Source organism: Phragmites australis, chromosome 1 (genome assembly GCF_958298935.1).
Source record: "Phragmites australis chromosome 1, lpPhrAust1.1, whole genome shotgun sequence".
Classification (NCBI taxonomy): domain Eukaryota; kingdom Viridiplantae; phylum Streptophyta; class Magnoliopsida; order Poales; family Poaceae; genus Phragmites; species Phragmites australis.
In genome coordinates this window covers 37479364-37498635 of record NC_084921.1, presented here as the reverse complement: position 1 = coordinate 37498635, position 19272 = coordinate 37479364, and the positions used below count along the sequence as shown (strand labels likewise).

General features: G+C 45.0%; 1 protein-coding gene across 1 annotated transcript; it reads right to left on the bottom strand.

Annotated features, from left to right (window-relative positions):
- Nucleotides 1–2386: 2386 nt before the first annotated feature.
- On the bottom strand, nucleotides 2387–5274 carry LOC133917549 (WRKY transcription factor 71). Its single transcript, XM_062361433.1, has 3 exons — nucleotides 4428–5274; nucleotides 3310–3462; nucleotides 2387–3194 (listed from the first exon to the last, which is right to left on the bottom strand). The coding sequence occupies exons 1-3, from the start codon at nucleotides 4895–4897 to the stop codon at nucleotides 2720–2722; spliced, it is 1098 nt and encodes a 365-aa protein (XP_062217417.1). The 5' UTR covers nucleotides 4898–5274; the 3' UTR covers nucleotides 2387–2719.
- Nucleotides 5275–19272: the final 13998 nt, after the last annotated feature.

The following is a 19272-nucleotide window of genomic DNA, read 5'->3' as shown; positions in this document are numbered from 1 at the left end:
TGATTTTTGTCACATGTGTATTAATTGTTAGGTACTACCTCCGTTTCACAATGTTTGTCCACACCCACTATTACGTACAAACCAAAAAATACTAAAATCGAGTAAAAAATACAGTAAGGTGATCATGCTACCCCTAATTAATACAAGGATGAGAGCAAGTAACTCATCAGCATTGGAGTAAATGCATGGATGCACTCAAGAGCATAACAGGAAAATAGACCATAAAGTATCCTTGGTTACCGTAATGGACAAACAATTTGAGACAGATACTCCCGAGACTATGGACAAACATTACGAAACAGAGGGAGTAATATGTAGGTTACGTGAGTTTAAACCAAATCTTTTTACCGTACTCACCCAGGAAATCATATAAGTAGGAGATTATAGATTGTTACCATTTGATGTGCAGTATAGCGGAAGAAGAGTTGGAGTAGATCGATCATACGTCGTGCGCATCAAACTCCTCAAGCAGCTTCTCAATCAGATCCGCGACCAGCCCCGCGCAGGTGGTCGCGTTCCTCGACTAGCTCCGAGCAACGTTGTCGCGATCCGTGACCACGAAGTGGAAACCTCAACCACATATTTGACCACAAAGAGGAAGTAGTCGATCTCGTCAACCACCTTGTTGACCAGGTACTCGCACTCCTCGAGCACCCCCAAGCAAGTGCGACGCGCTACTCAACAACAGAGTACGACCAGTGCCGTGATCAGAGAGCATGATCAACACTGCGACCTTCATGCCGAAGAGATTAGCACTGCAATAGCAGCAACGCCTCTACGATATCCATACATATAGGGATAGAATGCCGTAGGATCTCACAGGGAGTTCGGAAAGAGGTAACGGCCAGGATTTTGGTGGCGAAATCAACTCATGCGTCCACGTCTCCTGCCTCTTCTTATATAGAGTAAGCTAATAAACCTTTAATCACATTAAAGTTTATGACTCTAAACCCAATAGACATTTAATCATAATAAATCTCATTCGCAGATCTAATGTACATACGTGATCATCTCTAGTGTATATCACCAACATTAATGACATCTATAAACAAACCAATTTGCCAAAGTACTTACAAGGTAATAAGGTACCCTCTTGACTCTTCATCATGCTTTGAAGAGTTTCTAGACACAGTCTTCAAAATATAGCTTTAGATTAGATCATATGTCCATATCATAGTAAATTTAGAGAACCTATATATCAAAACTATAATATTACGAAACTCTTGTTCGGCTATCTGGAATTTGTTCCTTCTGAGATAGGCGGTATTAATATATATTCTTACAGATTTTCTACGGGATATACAAAATGCTTCGTGTCATGAAGTCAATGTATGTAGTTTGAAGCAAAATACACCATACGTCATCATATCTATTTGACCTACTCCATGTACACCCAAATTATTTGTCATATTTCATGCCGCGCGCACACATGACCGGTGCACATCCCCTTCATGTATGGAAAAAAATCGGGTGACCGACGAAAGGGCAGAATTCATTGACCGTTTTAGATCATGATACATATTTTCTCCTGTGATAATACTTACGTTTTTTATTTTTATGGTCTTCGATGCGTAACTTTCATCATGATTTTTATTAAAATATAATTATAATATCTAGCAAAAATATAATATTATAAAAATATTTTTAAAATAAATCTACAAATAATTTTTATATTTCTAAATTAAATATTTTGAAAGCTATTGATGATCAAAATTTTAACAGTTTGACTAGATCTTGATCAAAACAAAAGTATTTATAACCGAAGAGGTACTAAATTTATTCGTTCGTGTGACACACCATTGCACAGTAAGCAGGCCTAATCTGAAAAGATCTCAGCCGTATTTAAAATTAGGTGTTTCTCTTGCTACTACGTAGTCCTATATTTTGCCACAATTCTAGCAAGGCATAATTAGACCGTGTGGCGAACGATCGATCTCTGGCGCTTGAAACGTACGTGCATGCCAGTCCAAGTTCTTCATCAATCAGACACGCACACACAGCCATTCTGCTAGTTCTAGGTAAGCAGGTTCACATCACTAGCTATATGCATTAGTAATTTAGTACTAGTACTAGCTTTTGGAACGACCTGACCAGTAGTACTTGCACGAAACAAGGAGCAAAATGACCCTCACCACTTTTCCATAACAACTCTCTGTACCAGCAACCACACGAACAGTCCCATCATGCATGACAAGCTAGCCAGCTAAGATCATATCGGTCTATGCAGTACATCTTCCTGCCATCAACAAGAACAGATTAAGGCCATCCATGCACGATAATCGCCCTGCAAAAAATCTTGCATGATTCCGTGGCCTCTAGTTGGGCAATGAGGCTACCAAAACATATGCACAAATATAGCAGCGTTGTATTGATTGAACAGGTCACGAGGAATGCAAAGATCAGGAGCATAAAATTATCATAGCTCATGGTCAGAATTGCAGCACATAGAGTGCAATGCATGATCTGGGGATCGATTAGGTACATGTACAAGACCGCTAGTGCTACCAAGGACTAGCTGCTAGATCACAGAAATGGAACGAGACCCGGCGCCAGAAAACACCATGCATCTCGTAGCACGGTAGAAAAACAAATCAAGAACCAATCTAGAGTAAATCGATCGGCGAAAAAAAATGATAAGAGGTTAAGCATTAACAAGAACTAGATTACTATCTCTTATCTAGCTTCATTCATTCATTAGATTGCTTGTGGCGATGATCATTCAGGGCTGGATGTTGCGGCCGTTGATGTGAACGAAGGAAGGCAGCATGTCCTGCAGGAGCCCAAAGTCCTGCGCCATGAAGTGCTGCATCTGGAGCGACGGAGGAGACGATGAGGTGCTTGTGGTCGCGGTCGCCACACTGCTACCCATCGGACCGGCCAGGCTGTGGGACGACGCGTGGCTCATCGCCGGCGTCACTGCATGGTGGGGGGCGCCGCGCGGCTGCAGAAGGCCCAGCACGTCGATGCCGCCGCCACCGGCCCGCCCGAACGGCGCGCCCATCTGCGGCGGCGGGAAGGCGCCGAGGTGGTGGTGCAGGCCGTGCGCGGCGAGGTGGGTGCTGCCGCGGAGCGTGGCCGGGATGGGGTGCGTGTGCTTGCCCTCGTACGTGGTGATCACCACCGCGGGGTCCTGGTACGACCGCTCCACCCGCTTCTTCACCGGGCACTTCTGCGTCGTGCACCGGTAGTAGCTCCTGCACACACGTACGTGCCGTCGCAGTTGCACCTCCATCAGATCACGTCTACCATGTACAAGAGGTGGTGCATGTGTACACATAACTGTACAAGAATACGTGCGCGTATGCGTACCTGGGGTATGGGCTGTTCTTGACGGCCTTCTGGCCGTACTTGCGCCACCGGTAGCCGTCCTCGAGGTGATCGACCTCGCTCTTGGTCCTGAACGCGAACCGCGGCTGCCGCTGCCGCTTCTCGCCCTTCCCCTTGCCCTTCGCCGCCGAGGCCCTGCACGCGCGCGCATCAATCTGATCAGTTCTTTGCGTGGGAGCTAGTCTGCGGAAAGCGACGGAATGAACACAACCCGGCCACCCGGGTGGGCGTTGCGTCGGCTGTGTGCGGATGGAGATTTCGTTCATACTACAACCGCGAGAGCGAGATGGCCGGGATCCCGTTCAAACGCGGTTGTTGGCCGGGTGTGCGAATCAGCTAGAGTGCACATGGTTTTAATAGGTTCACACTGTGTGCACGCCCCCTTTTTTGCTTGCACCCTTTCTGCTCTATGGATTTCTATCAAGACTGTCCTATGCTAGATTGCACCAGAAAAGGAGCTGCGCAAATCCCTATAGAGATTAGAGGGGAGAAATACCTCTTGGGCTGCATGGGGGGCAAAAGCTTTAGACCGGACCATTCTCTAGAGATCTTTGGTTTTTTTTGGGTAAAGGGGATGAACGAAAAGAGTAAAAGGAGCAACCACAAAGGAACAAAAAAAATCAGGGTGCACATCTTGGTCAAGTTGGAAGAAGATGCATGTTCAAGAACTAGCATGAATGGAATCCATAAAGCAAAAGGGAAAGAGAAGAGGCCAGAGCATGCAACTAGCTGAATCAGCTAATACACTAACCACCAATTTTTTGTTTTGATTTCTTATGACATGCAAGTGTGAAACCCTAGCCCCAGTTCACACCTTTGCCGCTACCTTAAAAAAGAAATGAAAGAACAAAAGAAAGGAACAAACAAAGAATAGAAGAAGAACTAAATGACCAACAGGCAAAGGAAGGAAGCAGAATCTAACCCACAGAAACTGACTCCAAGTCCTGATCCATGATCACCCAAAAGCACTAAATAAGTGCCAATTAGCAGAAAGATCTATCAAGAAGTCGCAACAAGAGAGAAAGTGGCAAGATTTTGAAAGACGAATTGAAGCTAAAATATCAAGAAATTAATGAACAATAATTCCAACTCATCCTCACCCTTTCTTGCTCTTGTCACCGTCCTCCTCCCCCTTGCCGAACTCCTTGCTCTCCTCCCCCTCGCCCTCCTCCTTCTTGCACCTCCCCGCCGAGTCCTCCTCCCCGGCGCCGAAGCCGCCGCCGCCGAGTCCTCCTCCCCCGCCCGCCGCCTCGCTCGACGACGATGACATAGACGACGTCGTGTTGGGCGTCAACGGCACCGTGCCGCCCCCGCTGGGCGTCCGTGCGGCGCCGCCTCCCCCCGTGTCCACCACCAGCTCCCTCTTGACGAGGTCCTCCACCACCGGCAGGTCCAGCTCGCGGCACAGCAGGTCGTAGTCCGTCGCCATGCCGGGTGTGCCGGCCTGCAGGTAGTCGGCGAACAAAGACGCCGGCGCCTGCTGATGCAGCATCGTCATCTCGCCCGGCGCCGGCCGCTGCGCGAACAGCGACGCGAGCTCGTCGTGGAAGTGGAACTCGCCCGACGACATAGGCGCGCAGCGCGTAGACGTGCTTGCTACTATCTGTGCCTGTTGCTGCTGCCGGTGGTAGTGCTTGGCGCTTGCTCGATCACTTATCAAAGGGGAGGGAGGGATCCTGCCAAGATGGCAGGAGAAGGAAGCAAGCGTATACGAATTTACGGGTGGTGGTAGTATGGTAGGGGAGGTGCAGTGCAATGAGGCGAGCGAATGAAAGGGTTAGGTGTGTCAGTGTGTCTGTGTGTGCGCGCGCGCGTGTGCAAGAAACAGAGCACGGCTATAGGTAGGTGTAGCAAGCTGATGCACATAGACATAGATGGGGTGATGTGGGGAGGGGAGAGAGATGGGAATGGGATAGATGGATGGGTAGTTGGGTGGGAGGATTTTTTCTCTATCTCTCTCTCCAACTAGCTTTTGGCTTGCCTTTTTATTTAATTGGTCCAGCTTTTGCGAAAGAAACTAGTACTAGTGGTACTCCTAATTGATTAGGCCCAAACGAGATGTCCATTTCTTGGCCTCTTCCTCCTCCCCTGGATTTACGCGCTTGTTTTCATAGCAAGCTACAACAACTATCGGTAGATTAGACTTCAGGCTCCCTAGGCTACACCAGTGAAAAATAATGGCGTACAGGATTAGCAACAGTAATGGTGCGGTGGGGTAAGAGAGGTCCACGGTCACGGGCCGGAGCGAGTGAGTCAGCGGCGCGGCACCGGCGGTTCCCGGTCGCCTGGGTCAAACCGCTTGGCCGCGGTCAAACGTTCAGACCCGCTGCCCCGACACGTGGCGGTCGCCCGCTTTGACCGGGCCCACGCAGGCTGGCTGGCGGGCCAGGCGTGACGCTGCCTGATCTCTGCCCCGTCCGATCACGAGCTGACGGCCGCTGATGCTGGCGGTGTACGAAGGAAGGAATACGTACGTACCTCGAAGCTATACACACGCGCTGCGCCCAAGAGACCGAGAGAATAACATGTGCGAGCCGGCAGGGTCCGGGTCCGGGTCCGGGTCCGGTCAAGATGTCTGGCAGGTGGGACCCGTCGCGTTTCCATTCGGAGACGGTGCATCACTCTGCACGTCGGGGCATCGGGAAAGCGCCCCGTTTACTTTTTCTGGAAGGAGGAGTGATGGTACATCAGAAAAATCTAATCATGAAAAAGGAGTCACGGTGACAGGAGACCTAAGACTGTTTGGTCTGCTCCGATTCTTTCAGCAACGATTCATTTCGAGCATGAACAATCATGAAAAAGTGCACTAAATGCACATACTAGTATGAACCACCCATCCTTTTTTCTCCATCTTTTAGTTTCGTGGCATCCGCACGAAGACATTCATGATTCATCTGTTTTTTGGACTGTACACGGTAGAGAATGCATGCTATTCCGGGATAGTAATTCCCTACTCCATAAAGTTTCATGCCCCTCGTCAGGAGGTTGAGGTTCTACAGAAGTGCTACGTTTCAAGAAGTACAGAGAGAGAGAGTTACACAGCGTGCATTGTAGACTTGGAGTGCTAGAGAGTAGAGACTAGAGTCAAAGCCTCGGACCAGCGATCAAGGTTGTGAATCCGAACCATAAGATCGCGTGTTCTCCCTAACCATCTCGTGCAGCGATCGTTACCGCGACAGGGCACGAGCGCACCGCTACCGGCGCGCGGCCACCTCTGCACGCGCTCCTACGGCCCATATGAAGAGCGAGGCGTCGCCAAGCGCAGCTTCGGCTGATTACGCAGGGGGGCACGCGCCGTAGCATCGTGTCCGCGAATTAACAAACGCTGCCGCATTGGCGGGCAGAGCAGGCGGTATCTGGAAGCGGATGGCGCCGGTGCCGCGCGCCGCGCGGGCGCGGGCGCGTAACCTGACACGCCGGATGTTCGCCGATCGCGATGTGAACCCCGCGTTCGTGCGATCGCGCCGGCTGGTACGTGCAGACGTGCGGTTGCTGGTCACGGGGCCGGCCCGGGCGCGTGGGGTGCGGACCGACCACTGTACGTTCCGGTTCCGGATCTGGGGCAGCGCCCGCGCCTGGTATGGATCGGCACGGAGGAGGGGTCGGGGAGGAGGCTGGCAGCGCAGCGAGCCGGCCTGCGGCGTACGTGGCGGTGGGGGTGGCCCTGCGGCGGGGGCGCATTTAAGGCGCGGGCTAGCGCAGCGACAGGTGAAGGGAGGTTTGGTGGGTGCGCACCTGCTTTTTGTCTCGGAAAGCCCGGTCCAGCCGGGACGGCGACATCCTGCCGCTGGTCGGTCCCTGGTCGGTGTCCAACCGTTAACGTAACGTAATCCACCCTCCTACTGCCTGCCTTCCTATTGCTAACCCACCCCAGGCACCCACACGTCGATCATGCAGGTGCATCAGCCCACCACGGCTTATTGCTTCTGACTTCCAAGTTGTTTTCTCGCCCGAATCAATTAACAGAGGGAATAGAGAGTATTTACATAAGTTTTAAGTACGACTTAGGTCTTACAGCAAGAAAAAAGAGACAACATGCGTTAAGCGAAACTTAATGTAGCTAAAACAACATAGCGTTAAATCCTGAAATAAGGTCGTCAGCCCATAAGAAGACTATTCATCTCTTTTGGAGGATATCTTCTTCCGTTTGGTTTATAACTTGGTTCGGTGTTTTGTTAAAATTTGAAAGGTGCGATGGCTTCTTTTCTTCCATATATTCCACCAAATATAGATGATGATGTCATTTATCGCATGTTGCTCCTTCAATGTAGTTGTCAAAACCTCATGCCACCATTTCGCCATATTGGCATGAGGGCCTACGGTGAGCTAAGAGAGGTTCATGTGCAAGGCTAAAAGCACCTACGATCTAACTAAAGAGGAGTAAGAGCAATGGAAACACAAGTGATGCACCATCTCTGCTGCCGAGTTGCAAAGCAAGTATTGCAAGTGGTGTGTGTCTATTCCCTAATGGTTAAGTTATCAGCTGTTATAATTTTGTTTTAGATAAGAGTCCATACGAAGAAGCGACAATTATTTTCTATTTATGTTTTTCATATTATGCTCGAATTAAAAGAAATTGTTGAGCTCTAAATTGGGCTAGGTACGCCGATTTCACAGTGTAAGTGTTATCTAAGGACTATTTCTATGTGATTAAGGGTACGGGCTCGACCATCTCCATATGATTGAGCCAGCGGTACGGGCTTGCAAGTTTAATTTCCCTATTCACCGGTATTGTGAGTACATCAAATGTGGTGGAAAATTCTGAATGTCTAGTTACTTAGATTGATGAAGATCTGAATACACATGACATTCCGGCGAATTTGACCACGTGATCTACACCAGTAGATAGTCATGTGATCGCGTACGTTAATTGGCATCGACTAAACTAATCGCGTAGCTTAATGCGGCGGTAATATTCAACAACCATTCATAGTGGATGCTTGAACGATCGATCGGAACCCAGCTTACCACTGTCACTTACATCAGCAGATATGTCTAGACGTGTGTAGCTTCTGCCTCAGGAAAGGCCGGCAGAAGAAAAAAATGGTCAGTAGAGTACAAATTTGGTCTAAACTGGGGTGATTAATCATGTCAGCACGGCATCTAGAAAATGCACGGCGTCACCACTCGATCCACGTTGGTCCATGGAAAAGGCTTTCTTAGATCCTGGCATGCATGAAAGCATGTAGCCTCTATTTTGGACTCGAAAGTTGCCGCTTGTTCCACCTAAGATAAGTACTACTACTATGACGCATGGCCCCATCTCGATCTAAACCTTGGATCTTGTCATGAATAATCCGTCCCATTTTCATCTTGTTATGGCTTCCGATCATCGTAACACTAGCAGTCTAGTCGTATTTTATGGCGGTAGGAGGGATGTCACAATATCCGGGTAAATGCTTTGACAACTGAAGTTAAATAGGAAAGATCCAACCTAAGGTCAAAAACTCAAATCTGAAGATGCACAAGCGAACAAGCGCCGCATGATACCGGTCACGTTCTCCCTACCACTAGATTTTTCAGCTGATGATCCGATAGGAGCATAACAAATCTGTCAAAAAAGCCCGGGACATCCAATGTTGTTTAGACGACCCACGATCGATCGACTGCAACTCGGCCCGAGTCTAAACCTTTTTATTGTCCCTGCAAGCAGCGCACCCAGTGACATGTGAGAGTGACTCATATTGCTGTCTATGCGACTTGAAAGAGCATCTTCAACTCACTTTCTATTATTAGCTACTTATTCCTTAAATATAAAGCTCTCTATACAGATTTCACTCTATATTACTCAGCGTGTTCTAACCGGCTCTCTAAATTGGACTCTTAATCAATGGGTCCCACTTATCAGTATTATTTTAATATAATTTCTCTCCCATCTCATATTCTCTTTCTTCCTTAGCTCGAGCTCCCTCTCCAATAGCTCCATCGATCCTTGTCGATCCCGCGGCATTAGCAGCTCCCTCCCCAACACGACGCTCCTCCCCCACTTCGCTCGCTCACCGCTTCCTCTCCTACCATGCTCCACTGCCTATCTCTGAGCCTCCTCCTCCTTTATTATGCTCACCCTCCCCATCACCTATCGCGCCCGACAGCGATAGTAGGACGACAGGCCCTAGGAACAGTGGAGCCACGGAGGAGCAGCGGGGCCATCAGCGTTAGTGGTGACGATAAGGGCATGGATCTCATCCGCAACCGCGGCGCCCTACCCCAGCGAGCGGAGTAGCGTTCCGATCTCTTGCTCCCCCCCCCCTTGCCCTCGTGTGGCCCGGGACAACGTCGATGGTAGAGATGCCCACGGAGGAGCTCGCCCTAGGCTTGATTGGGCTAGAGCAGCTCTGGTCTGGGCTGGCAGCGGTGAGGTCCTCCTGCAGCAGAGGTGGAGCTTGACGGCAAGGAGATCTTCAATTTCAGCTCGGGTGGCTGTGGATCCACAACGAGAGGGGGTTAAGGAAGTGCGGCAGTGAGTGAGGAAGATATACGTGAAGGGAATCAAGTTGGAGCTCACCAGAGCAGACATATTTTGCGGAGAAGTCGAGCTTGGTGCGACTACTAGACTTAAGGAAGAAGGCGGCACACGTGAGATCGATGGCGAGGGAGAGAACTAGGAGCCTCTTAGCGAGCAGAGTAGCTCCTGGTGGTTCCTTCTTAGTGGATATGGGGAGCAATGGAGTAAGAGGATGGAAGGGTGGCACGCTACCTGCGGGGATTGGCGGGAAGGAGCTTCCCGTGGCCGGCAGTTGCTTGTTATCAAGCCAGATCGGCTCGCTGCATGTAGTGAGCGAGAGAGGGAGAATAGTGAGCGACTAAAAATAGCGGATCTGATAGCGAGTGGGTTCAAGAAGGTTTCTGGTTTTTTTTTTTTTTTTTGCTAAAGAATAGAGTAAGGAGTGGGATACAGAGTAGGTTAGAGATGCTGTAATACCCTTGATTTGACTTGTTCCAAAGTCCTTCCGGTCCTAAACTTTATTCAATCTATATTCTAGGATGAAATAAAGATAATCAAATCTAAAGAACAATAGAAAAAGTTTGATCCAGCTCTTTTGTTTAACCAAATCATTTAGGTAGTTTCTGGTTGGAGGATAAGGTGGAATGAAATGATACTATCTATGTATTGAGGATATAATGATTTAAAATTCTTGTTTAGTGAGAGAAATAGAATGAGCTCATCTTAAAACCTTAGGCTCATCGTAACGCTCACTTCCTAAGTAGAATGGATACGTCAAAAAAATTTCTAAAACTCTTCATCTAACATCTAAAATAATATTCTATTATAAAACACATCGTATAAAACATACAACCAAACAAACACTAAAATCGCATTCTATTAAAAAAAAACATACAACCATCCAAACACAGGAGCCTCACCTCCTCACCTGCTCCACATCGTTACTGGAACGTGCATCAGTCTGCGAAGAATATGTGCATTTGAAAATGTGTCGCCAGGGAGACACGGCGATATACATAGCACGTACGTTCGTACCAAAGATTCCAGTACACTGCACGCGGTGTTTTCACTTGTACAGTATTTGAAAACAAAATTTACCGTGCGTTTGCTTTTCGAGACGAAATTTCGGCGCGTGTAGGGAATCGCCCCGGCATAACCATCTAGGGGTACGTGCCAATCTAGACACAACATAGTAGTAGTAGCGGTCCACCGTCCACATACGAATTCGTCAGGAGCAACGGCTTTGCAGTGTCTGTGTTTCAGTGTCAGCTAGACGTTGACCAAGCAACAGTACCGCGGCTGCAGGTGCCCACGAATTCCATGACCAGATCCACCAGCCCCAGACCCAGTCCCAGTCCCAGTCCCGGTTTCATCCAATGACCCGTCCCTCTCGCCCGCGCCCGACCGACGTCGCGATCGCTCCATCCATCCAAGGCGCGCCGGACGAACCCCCGCGCTGGACCGCGGTTCGTGCCGCAGACGCCTCCCCCTCCCATTGGGCACACCGATGCTGCCTCATCTTAGCCTTTGTTTCAACAGTAGATTATAAAAAATAGTTTCTAAGTTATTAACAATAAAAATTTAGATAGTAAAAATTAAATTGTATAATCTATATAAACTAATGAGAGATAGATCGAAGAATTGTTAGAATATAAAGGTTGAATCGTAAAATCTATTTTTTTTTAAATTACAAATTATAATCTAACTTATTTATTTTAAATTACAAATTATAATCTACAGCTAAAACCAACCCTAACTTTAATAGGGATGGTGTGCGCGTGGGCGCTGGGAATGCAAGAAGGCAGCCAGCGACCCCGGCCGCGGCCGGGTATCCATCGCGGGAACACGTGGTTCTCCCAGGCGCCGCGCACCAATCCGCCGTCGATTCAGCCTTGCACGGCTAGCCAGCCACCGACCGTGACATGCACCGAACCGTACCCCCAAAGTTAATTAACTAGTCACATTATTACTTAATCTATCGCGAGGAAATCAACGCAGCCTAGATGGGTAGAAGGGATAAATGCAAAAACCCCCCCAAAAGTCACTTGGATTTTGACTTTCCCCCCCAAAAGTTGTTTTGTTGCAAAAAAACCCCCAAAGGTTTGATTTTGTTGCAAAAACACCCCCAAAAATTCAAAAAAATTTAAAACAAATCACAAAAAAATCTAAAAAAAAACTAGAGACAATTATAAGACCTTTTGTGAAATTTGTTTTCAAAAATAATATACTTTGCATCATATTTCATGGAGAGTAAGTTTGAAAAAAAAGAAAAATGTGCAACTCATTTATTAATTCGAGTTAAATGCATAGTTAATTATTTACTAATCCAAAAATCATGAAACAAAATTTTTTAGTCTTCTTACATGATCCTCTATCTTGTAAAAATACATGAAATCTTGAAATAGTTATTGTAACGTGCAGGATTCAGTAAATGGGTTGCAGATAGATTAATTCATAACTAATCCATAACACCCCCAAAATTAGTGAAACCACTTTTATTAGTTTACTTAAATAATTATTTGTGTAGGAAAAATAATGGTAGACATGACAAAGTTAAAATAACATGAGTTAATAAATGAGCTGCACATTTTTCTTTTTTTTCCAAACTTCCTCTCCATGAAATATGATGCAAAGGATATTATTTTTGAAAAAAAATTTCACAGAAGGTCTTAGAATTGTCTCTAGTTTTTTTTAGAATTTTTTTAATAATTTTTTTATTTTTTGAATTTTTAGGGGGTTTTTTGCAACAAAGTCAAACTTTTGGGGGGCTTTTTGCAACAAAACAACTTTTGGGGGGGAAAGTCAAAATCCAAGTGACTTTTGGGGGGGGTTTTGCAGTTTTCCCTGGGTAGAACGATAGCATAACCATCTATGGCTACGTGCACGATGCTAACTTGGCGCCTGTTTGAGCTAGGCGTGTAGCCTTCTTCATCGGAATGCGTGCCGCCTACCCTCTGGGTTTGGAGGTGGAGAACTATACTTTTCTGTGCGCTTCCTTTCACATGTCAAAAGTTGTACACGTAACACATGTGATAAAAATTAGAAATAAACAACATTTGTTACCGTATTTACTAAAATAAATAATATATCGATGTATTTATAAATCTAGCACCTATATTCAGTACTAAAACATCGAAAAATTGAATCCGGTACATGAGATACTAAAAACTCGTATATTTGGTATCTTAGCCTTAGGTGTCGAAGACCCCTGTATTTGAGGTTTCAAATACGATGAACAATACCATATTTTACACATCTAGTGCCGAATACAGACCGGCCCTGCTCACACCGCGTCGTGTCGGTGCGCTCGGTCACATCATTTTGCTTTTGTCAAATTTTTAACCCGCGCGCTTGCGTATTTCGCTATAAAATATGATCAGGTTGGTAAGGAGCCGCAGCCACGACCAGAGAGGAGACGAGCAGCACGAGCGAGAGAGGAGAGGAGAATCAGCCCGAGATGAGGGGAAGAAGTAGCGTGAGTTACAGTAAATACTTAAATTATATACTCTCTCTGGTTGCAAATGTAGGTCGTTTTAGCCCTCTCAACTATTCTTTAAATATAAGTCAGTCTCGAACTTCTATGCATTTTTTTCTCTTTTGTTCCCATCTTATACTTGTTTAATAAATACTACTACTCTTATAAATGAATGAGTTATCTTTTCAATGTAAAATAAATAAAGGGCAACAAGGTCATTTGATCTACTTTCTTAATCCTTGTGCACAAGTCTAAAACGACATACATTTGCAATCGGAGGAAGTATATAATTAATACTTGCATCAATAATAGCAATTAGAGTAAATAGTTTTTTAATCCGTTCAATTATATTTGTATAATTATTTGCTTAGGTTGATTATTTGCTTAGTCAGTGTAATAGTAATTAGCGTGAATTATTTGCTTCGTCAGAGTAAGTAGATTATATAATAGTAATTAGCATAAATTTGATTAGTCAATGTAATTAGTTTAATAACATGATGGTCTAGTGATGGTACTTTATGATAGTAGTGGCGTAGGTAGTGGCCTAGTATATGCATGTTCTCTATAGGTGTAAATAAGGTAATAATGCAATGAGAGGAAAGAGAGAAAAAAGTAAAAAGAAAAAGTAAAAGATAAAAAATAAATTTCAGAAAGATTAAAAAACTTGAATTGGACAGAAAGATTGGATAGAAATCACACTGCACTAAAAAATTATCAAATTGAGTTTTTATTTAATAGTGGTGTGCGCCGGTTTAATTAGTATTTTAACTTAATCTATTAAAATAGTAGCGCACATAAGAACTCCTACCCTTAGTTAAAGAAAAAAAGCAGCTATGAAGTTTATTATATTAACATACTATTCAAGCACAATTCTTTTCAACATATGAAAGATATTTGTGAACTCAGACTTTAGATACGTCAATGTATTACCAACATCTCAGAGACTAACATTAATTGTAACTCTAAAATCAACAAAGTATGAACCGTTCAATCTCGAGCTGTGCTTGCTTTAGGATGAATGTTTAAAGCAGGCTTTAACTTTGGATTAAGATTAAAGAGATAGATATTACTTCTACACCCACTCAAAATCAATAGCTTTCACAGGAAATATTTTTATAGGATTCTATACCTCCATACAAAAACAACAATAACTCATTGCTGAACTTCTGCAGAATGAAATAACCACACCAAACAATATCATTCACATAGAATCTCTGCCAAGTATCAATGTCATAACTTTTCCAGCTTTCACATGGAATCATATGCTCCAGACCCCAGCTAAGTCCATGCACCAGCCCCTAGCCACCATAAATAACTCCACTCTCATTCTTGAATAGACCACTCACTCCTTAACTCTCTTAACTACAATGTCTTTCTCAGCTGCATCAAGCCCACCCAAGAAGCATTGAGGGATTTTCATCCCAAGGGAGTCGAACCGCCGATGTGCTCCTATGGTGATCCTTGTAGGCTTCGTGAGTTCTAAGACATCTCCTACACCTATAGCCTACGCTTCTTCATGTGTGCCAACTACCAGTACGATGAGCCTCGACATGGACCGTACGAGCACCCACCGGTATAACGACGTATATCACTAATGTGACACTTTCCATATGATTTCATGCACCGTCTTACTTATCTACCCTCTTGTTTCATTTGCCCAGCCTCCTCCACCTATCTGTGACTTCATAGAATAGCTGGACATGGAGCAAAATATATACCAGAAGTGATGGGTCGATATGAGCTGCGGTGGAGGAGGAAAGCGTACGAACGCCGAGAGTACGAGCAACAATAGGAGGAACTATAGCTCAAGCGTCAAGAGGAGGAGCATACGAGAAAGACAGCCAAGGAACACGCCGCCGCTGAGGCACGTGAAATAGAGAGCGAAAGAAAGCAGAAGAAGACCCGTCGTGTTGAAGTGGAGGGCTCCGATGCCCTACGAAAGGTCAAATATCTTAGGTGCATTCAGTAGAGAGCATCTATTATAATCCACCTATTTTCATTCCCTAAGGCGTTTGGTTTAGTAGTGACACGCTATTAAGTTAGTCTCTAGGCGTATCGTACATGCCAATGTTTGTTGTCATCGTCTCCTTATGGTTAGGGTTCATTTGTGCAGCGACGAAAAACCCCATATCATATATAATGTTTATCAACGTATGTAACATTTATACCGGGTTATATGATAATTGTACTTCACAACTATTATTATTCGACAAATTATATTTTGTATCCCCCAACGTTACTTCTCTAAAAAGTTACATACACAAAAACATTAAATGGATAATAAAATGTTGATAAAATTATGTTAAAACAAATTTACACACACTCACTTATCCAGTTCCTTTTTTTATTTATTCGCTCATACCCTGATAAAACTAAATTGTACCACTGCACTCTATTTAGCCATACTATCACCAGTAGATACTACACTATATGCAGAAAGATGATACGAAATGACACACATTCACTCATCAAGTTCTTTTATTTATTTATTTATTTATTTGTGTCCTAATGAAACAAAGTTATGCTACTGTATTCTATTCAGCCCTAAAATAACACACGATAAGACGCGGCGTGAGGGAAGAAGCAGGACAAGCATGTATTCAGCACCTGAGGTGCATCAGGTGCCGAATACAGGAGTTTTCGGTGCCTCAGCTACTGGAATTGATTTTTGATGTTTAAGGTACCGAATACATACGTTAAATTTACAAATACATCGATATATTATCTATTTTAGTAAATATAGTAACATTTGTCGTTTATTTTTGAATTTTTTGCCAACATATTTTTGCCTTGGCTACGTATGACCAGTGATGATGGAGCATAACTAGGTTGCCAAACGTAGCACTAGGCGTTCGGTGGCGATTCATCCTGACTATCCTAGCGACGGGATGGACCTCCGCAATCAACTCTAGCCCAGCCCTTGTACTTGCTCGGCGTAAGTGAAGCAAGAGAAAGTGGTATGAAGTGAACAGCTCGCAACTTGATAAATTTGGCTAAGCCGCTAGCTTGCGATCCATCACGTGCCACGCCGGCCTTGTGTTAGCTTTGGTCCTAAGCTAGGTGTTTGATTAGTTATTAATAGGTTAATAACGTTTTTTTTTTTGGGGTTCGGTCGTGTGGGAGGCAATTGGGCATCCAGTGGAACGAAGCTTCACCAAGTAGTAAGTAGATGGAGGACTTGAATTTGATGCTTGCACGGCATGAAGCAATCGGGACGTGGGAATAGTATATTTCATATGGGCTTGACTTGATCTGGCTTGACTTGATCTGCCATGCCCTGTTTAACTGCGAAAGGTACACATGACGGACCCACACATGACTGCCTGAGTTGTCACCTTCTCTTTTACAAATATCTCAATGTGAATTTTCATAACCATGAGTGGGAGTGGCAACTGGCAACTAGGAAAAGCATCACGCTGCTCCAGTATGTATATATCCAAAATTCAAATCACATCGTATCGTATTGTAGATTATTGGTTCATCTCTCAGTGTACATGTGTGTGGAAATGGAACTGTAGTACAGGGAATTTTTTTTGGCCCAGTATATCCAATATGTGTGGTTTATTAGGTTTACGGGTGGACTACGGTAGAAAAAACTTTGTCATGTTTACCGATAGTTTGTTTAAATATTATTTGAATTTAATTTAACTTTGTTAACTTTTGTCCGGTATATCTGATAAATTATATTTAACAAAGACCTAATATACCGGTAAAAGAAACCTTGCTGTAGTATCATACTTGCTCTCACATGACCACTGCTCCGGTACGTAAATAAAAAGATGAAAAATATGATTTTTCACATCGTCATCTTGAATCTTATTCTTGCCCAAAGTGACACTCCTGATATGTATCAGCTGTGCAAGAACGGTGTTCCACGACAACAATTAACAACAGCCAGACAATTAGTCTTTAGTCTTAGTCTTACTGCCACCCCTCTTTTTCCAAATGATCACGTTTTGATCCCGTCAAAAGAATCCAAAACCTACAAAAGCTGGAGACTGAAATGTCTCGGTTTCGCCGTGCATGCCTTTCGATTTTCCGACTAGATCAGCCACCAAATTGACCGGGTCGTAATAGTGACCACGGCCTGGCTCCTTCTGATGGCCACGGGAGATCCCTCGTTTCCAAGCCCCCAACTGAGATAAGATGGTGTGGAAAAAACGATCGATATGGCTAAAGCTAGGCCCATGCCATGAGTTCTTTTCTTTCTGCCTTGCGACTTTTCTTTGTTCTGAAAGTGATCTAGAACTGCGGCTCATTCCTGCAAGCATGCCTTTTTGGCCGCAGCTTTTGGCACAAGATTTTATCTGGATCCCCTGGAATTGGAACCCTTACTAGTTCATAGTACTCCATAGCGACAGAAGAAACATATTACTATGTTAACACTACCCTACTGATATGATCATGATGATATGCCATGGTCGATCTTGGTTTGGTCAAACAAGTCACGGGACATGGTCCAAGGGCGAAAGGGTGATTCTGTGGTGATCCACATCCACTTACTCATTGTTTACTCGCTCCCTTTGGACCAGCAGCCAATCGACGCCCAAACCTTTCGATCAGGTTCAACATCATGTGATCGGTCTCTGCTTTAGAAACCCTCTGAGCACACTGCAGGCATAGTTTATGGCGGATTAGCATTTTAGAACATCAGATGCAACCGACCAGATCCGGCCCATTCCTTGTTGGAAGTAACCAGTCCTTCAGTGTTCTACTACCTGTATTGGTTTCAATATTTCCATAAAGTAATAGCATGATATATACCTCTGCTTTCCTTTGTGGTTAATTCTCGAAAGGAAAATTGTTTCTGCACAGCATGAGGTCACCAGTTCTGTAAGTGACCAAGTCCTTTTATCGAGTAAAAGATCTGAACTTATCTTGGAAGCTGCTTCTTTCACCGGAGCCTTACAGGACAAGAGTACAGGTATTTGTCAAAGATCGTTCCAAGAGTGGACTGACCACTGACCGTGCAGAGCTTTTATATGCTTGGCAGATGCATGCTGTTATTCCCAAATAATTTTCTTGGGTCCCTTTTGACTTCAGTTAGGTATACCGAGGGGAGGCAGTGTTTTTTTACACATAAAGCCGTTTGTATTTTATTCCTCGCTCTCTCGATCTCTTTCTGGGGCGCAGAGAATCTTCTCACAAAAGTCTCGTTCCGCTATGTTCACACTTCTCCACTTGGGGTTGGGGGGCCTAGCTTCAATGATTATCTGTGCTTAGCTCAGAAAGTTGGAGACTAGAGAATAGCAGGACAGAACAACTAGTGCATGGTTTCTTCCTTTTGGATGTCTTGTTTCTTTTTGCTAAACTCAGCCTCGGCGAAAAGAAAGCGTCCTGCTATGCTATGTTGTACGGTACGGGGATACGAATACGGGGATACGGATACGAGGATACGGAGATACGGCATTTTCAAAAAACAGCAATACGGGGATACAGTAAACCCCAAATCCAATACTATAACCATAGCCGAATTGTGCATTACATAACAATATAACATAATAATATCATAGAAATATAGAATAAAGAAACATGCTAAGCTCATCAAGAAGTGACAAGAACTCAATCTTCCCCTCCTAATATCTCCTCCTCAAATTCAGAAGATCGAGAAGGAGGAATGAAGGAGCAGCAGTTGCTCCTTTCTTCCCCATTCTTGCTGTCGGCCTGAGCACAGCTGCTCATGGTGGCTCTTCCTCCATCCACCACTATTGCCACTACCACCTCAAATCGGTTCCCTGGGATGTGTTGCATCTTCCCCGCCCCTCCTCTGACTGAGCCCCGCGGCCGCTCTTCTACACCCATTGCGGAGAGCTGCGCTATGATCTCTTGAAGCCGACGGAGTATCCCCGAAGTATCCATGGAGTATCCCCGAAGTATCCCATTTATTTTGTATTTATTTTAAATCGAAAATAAGAGATACACGGGGATACGCGTATCCCCGCCGTATCCCCGTATCCCCGCATTCTGGACGGCGATACGACACATCTGAAAAGTATCCGTGCAACATAGCTGCTATGAACAATGA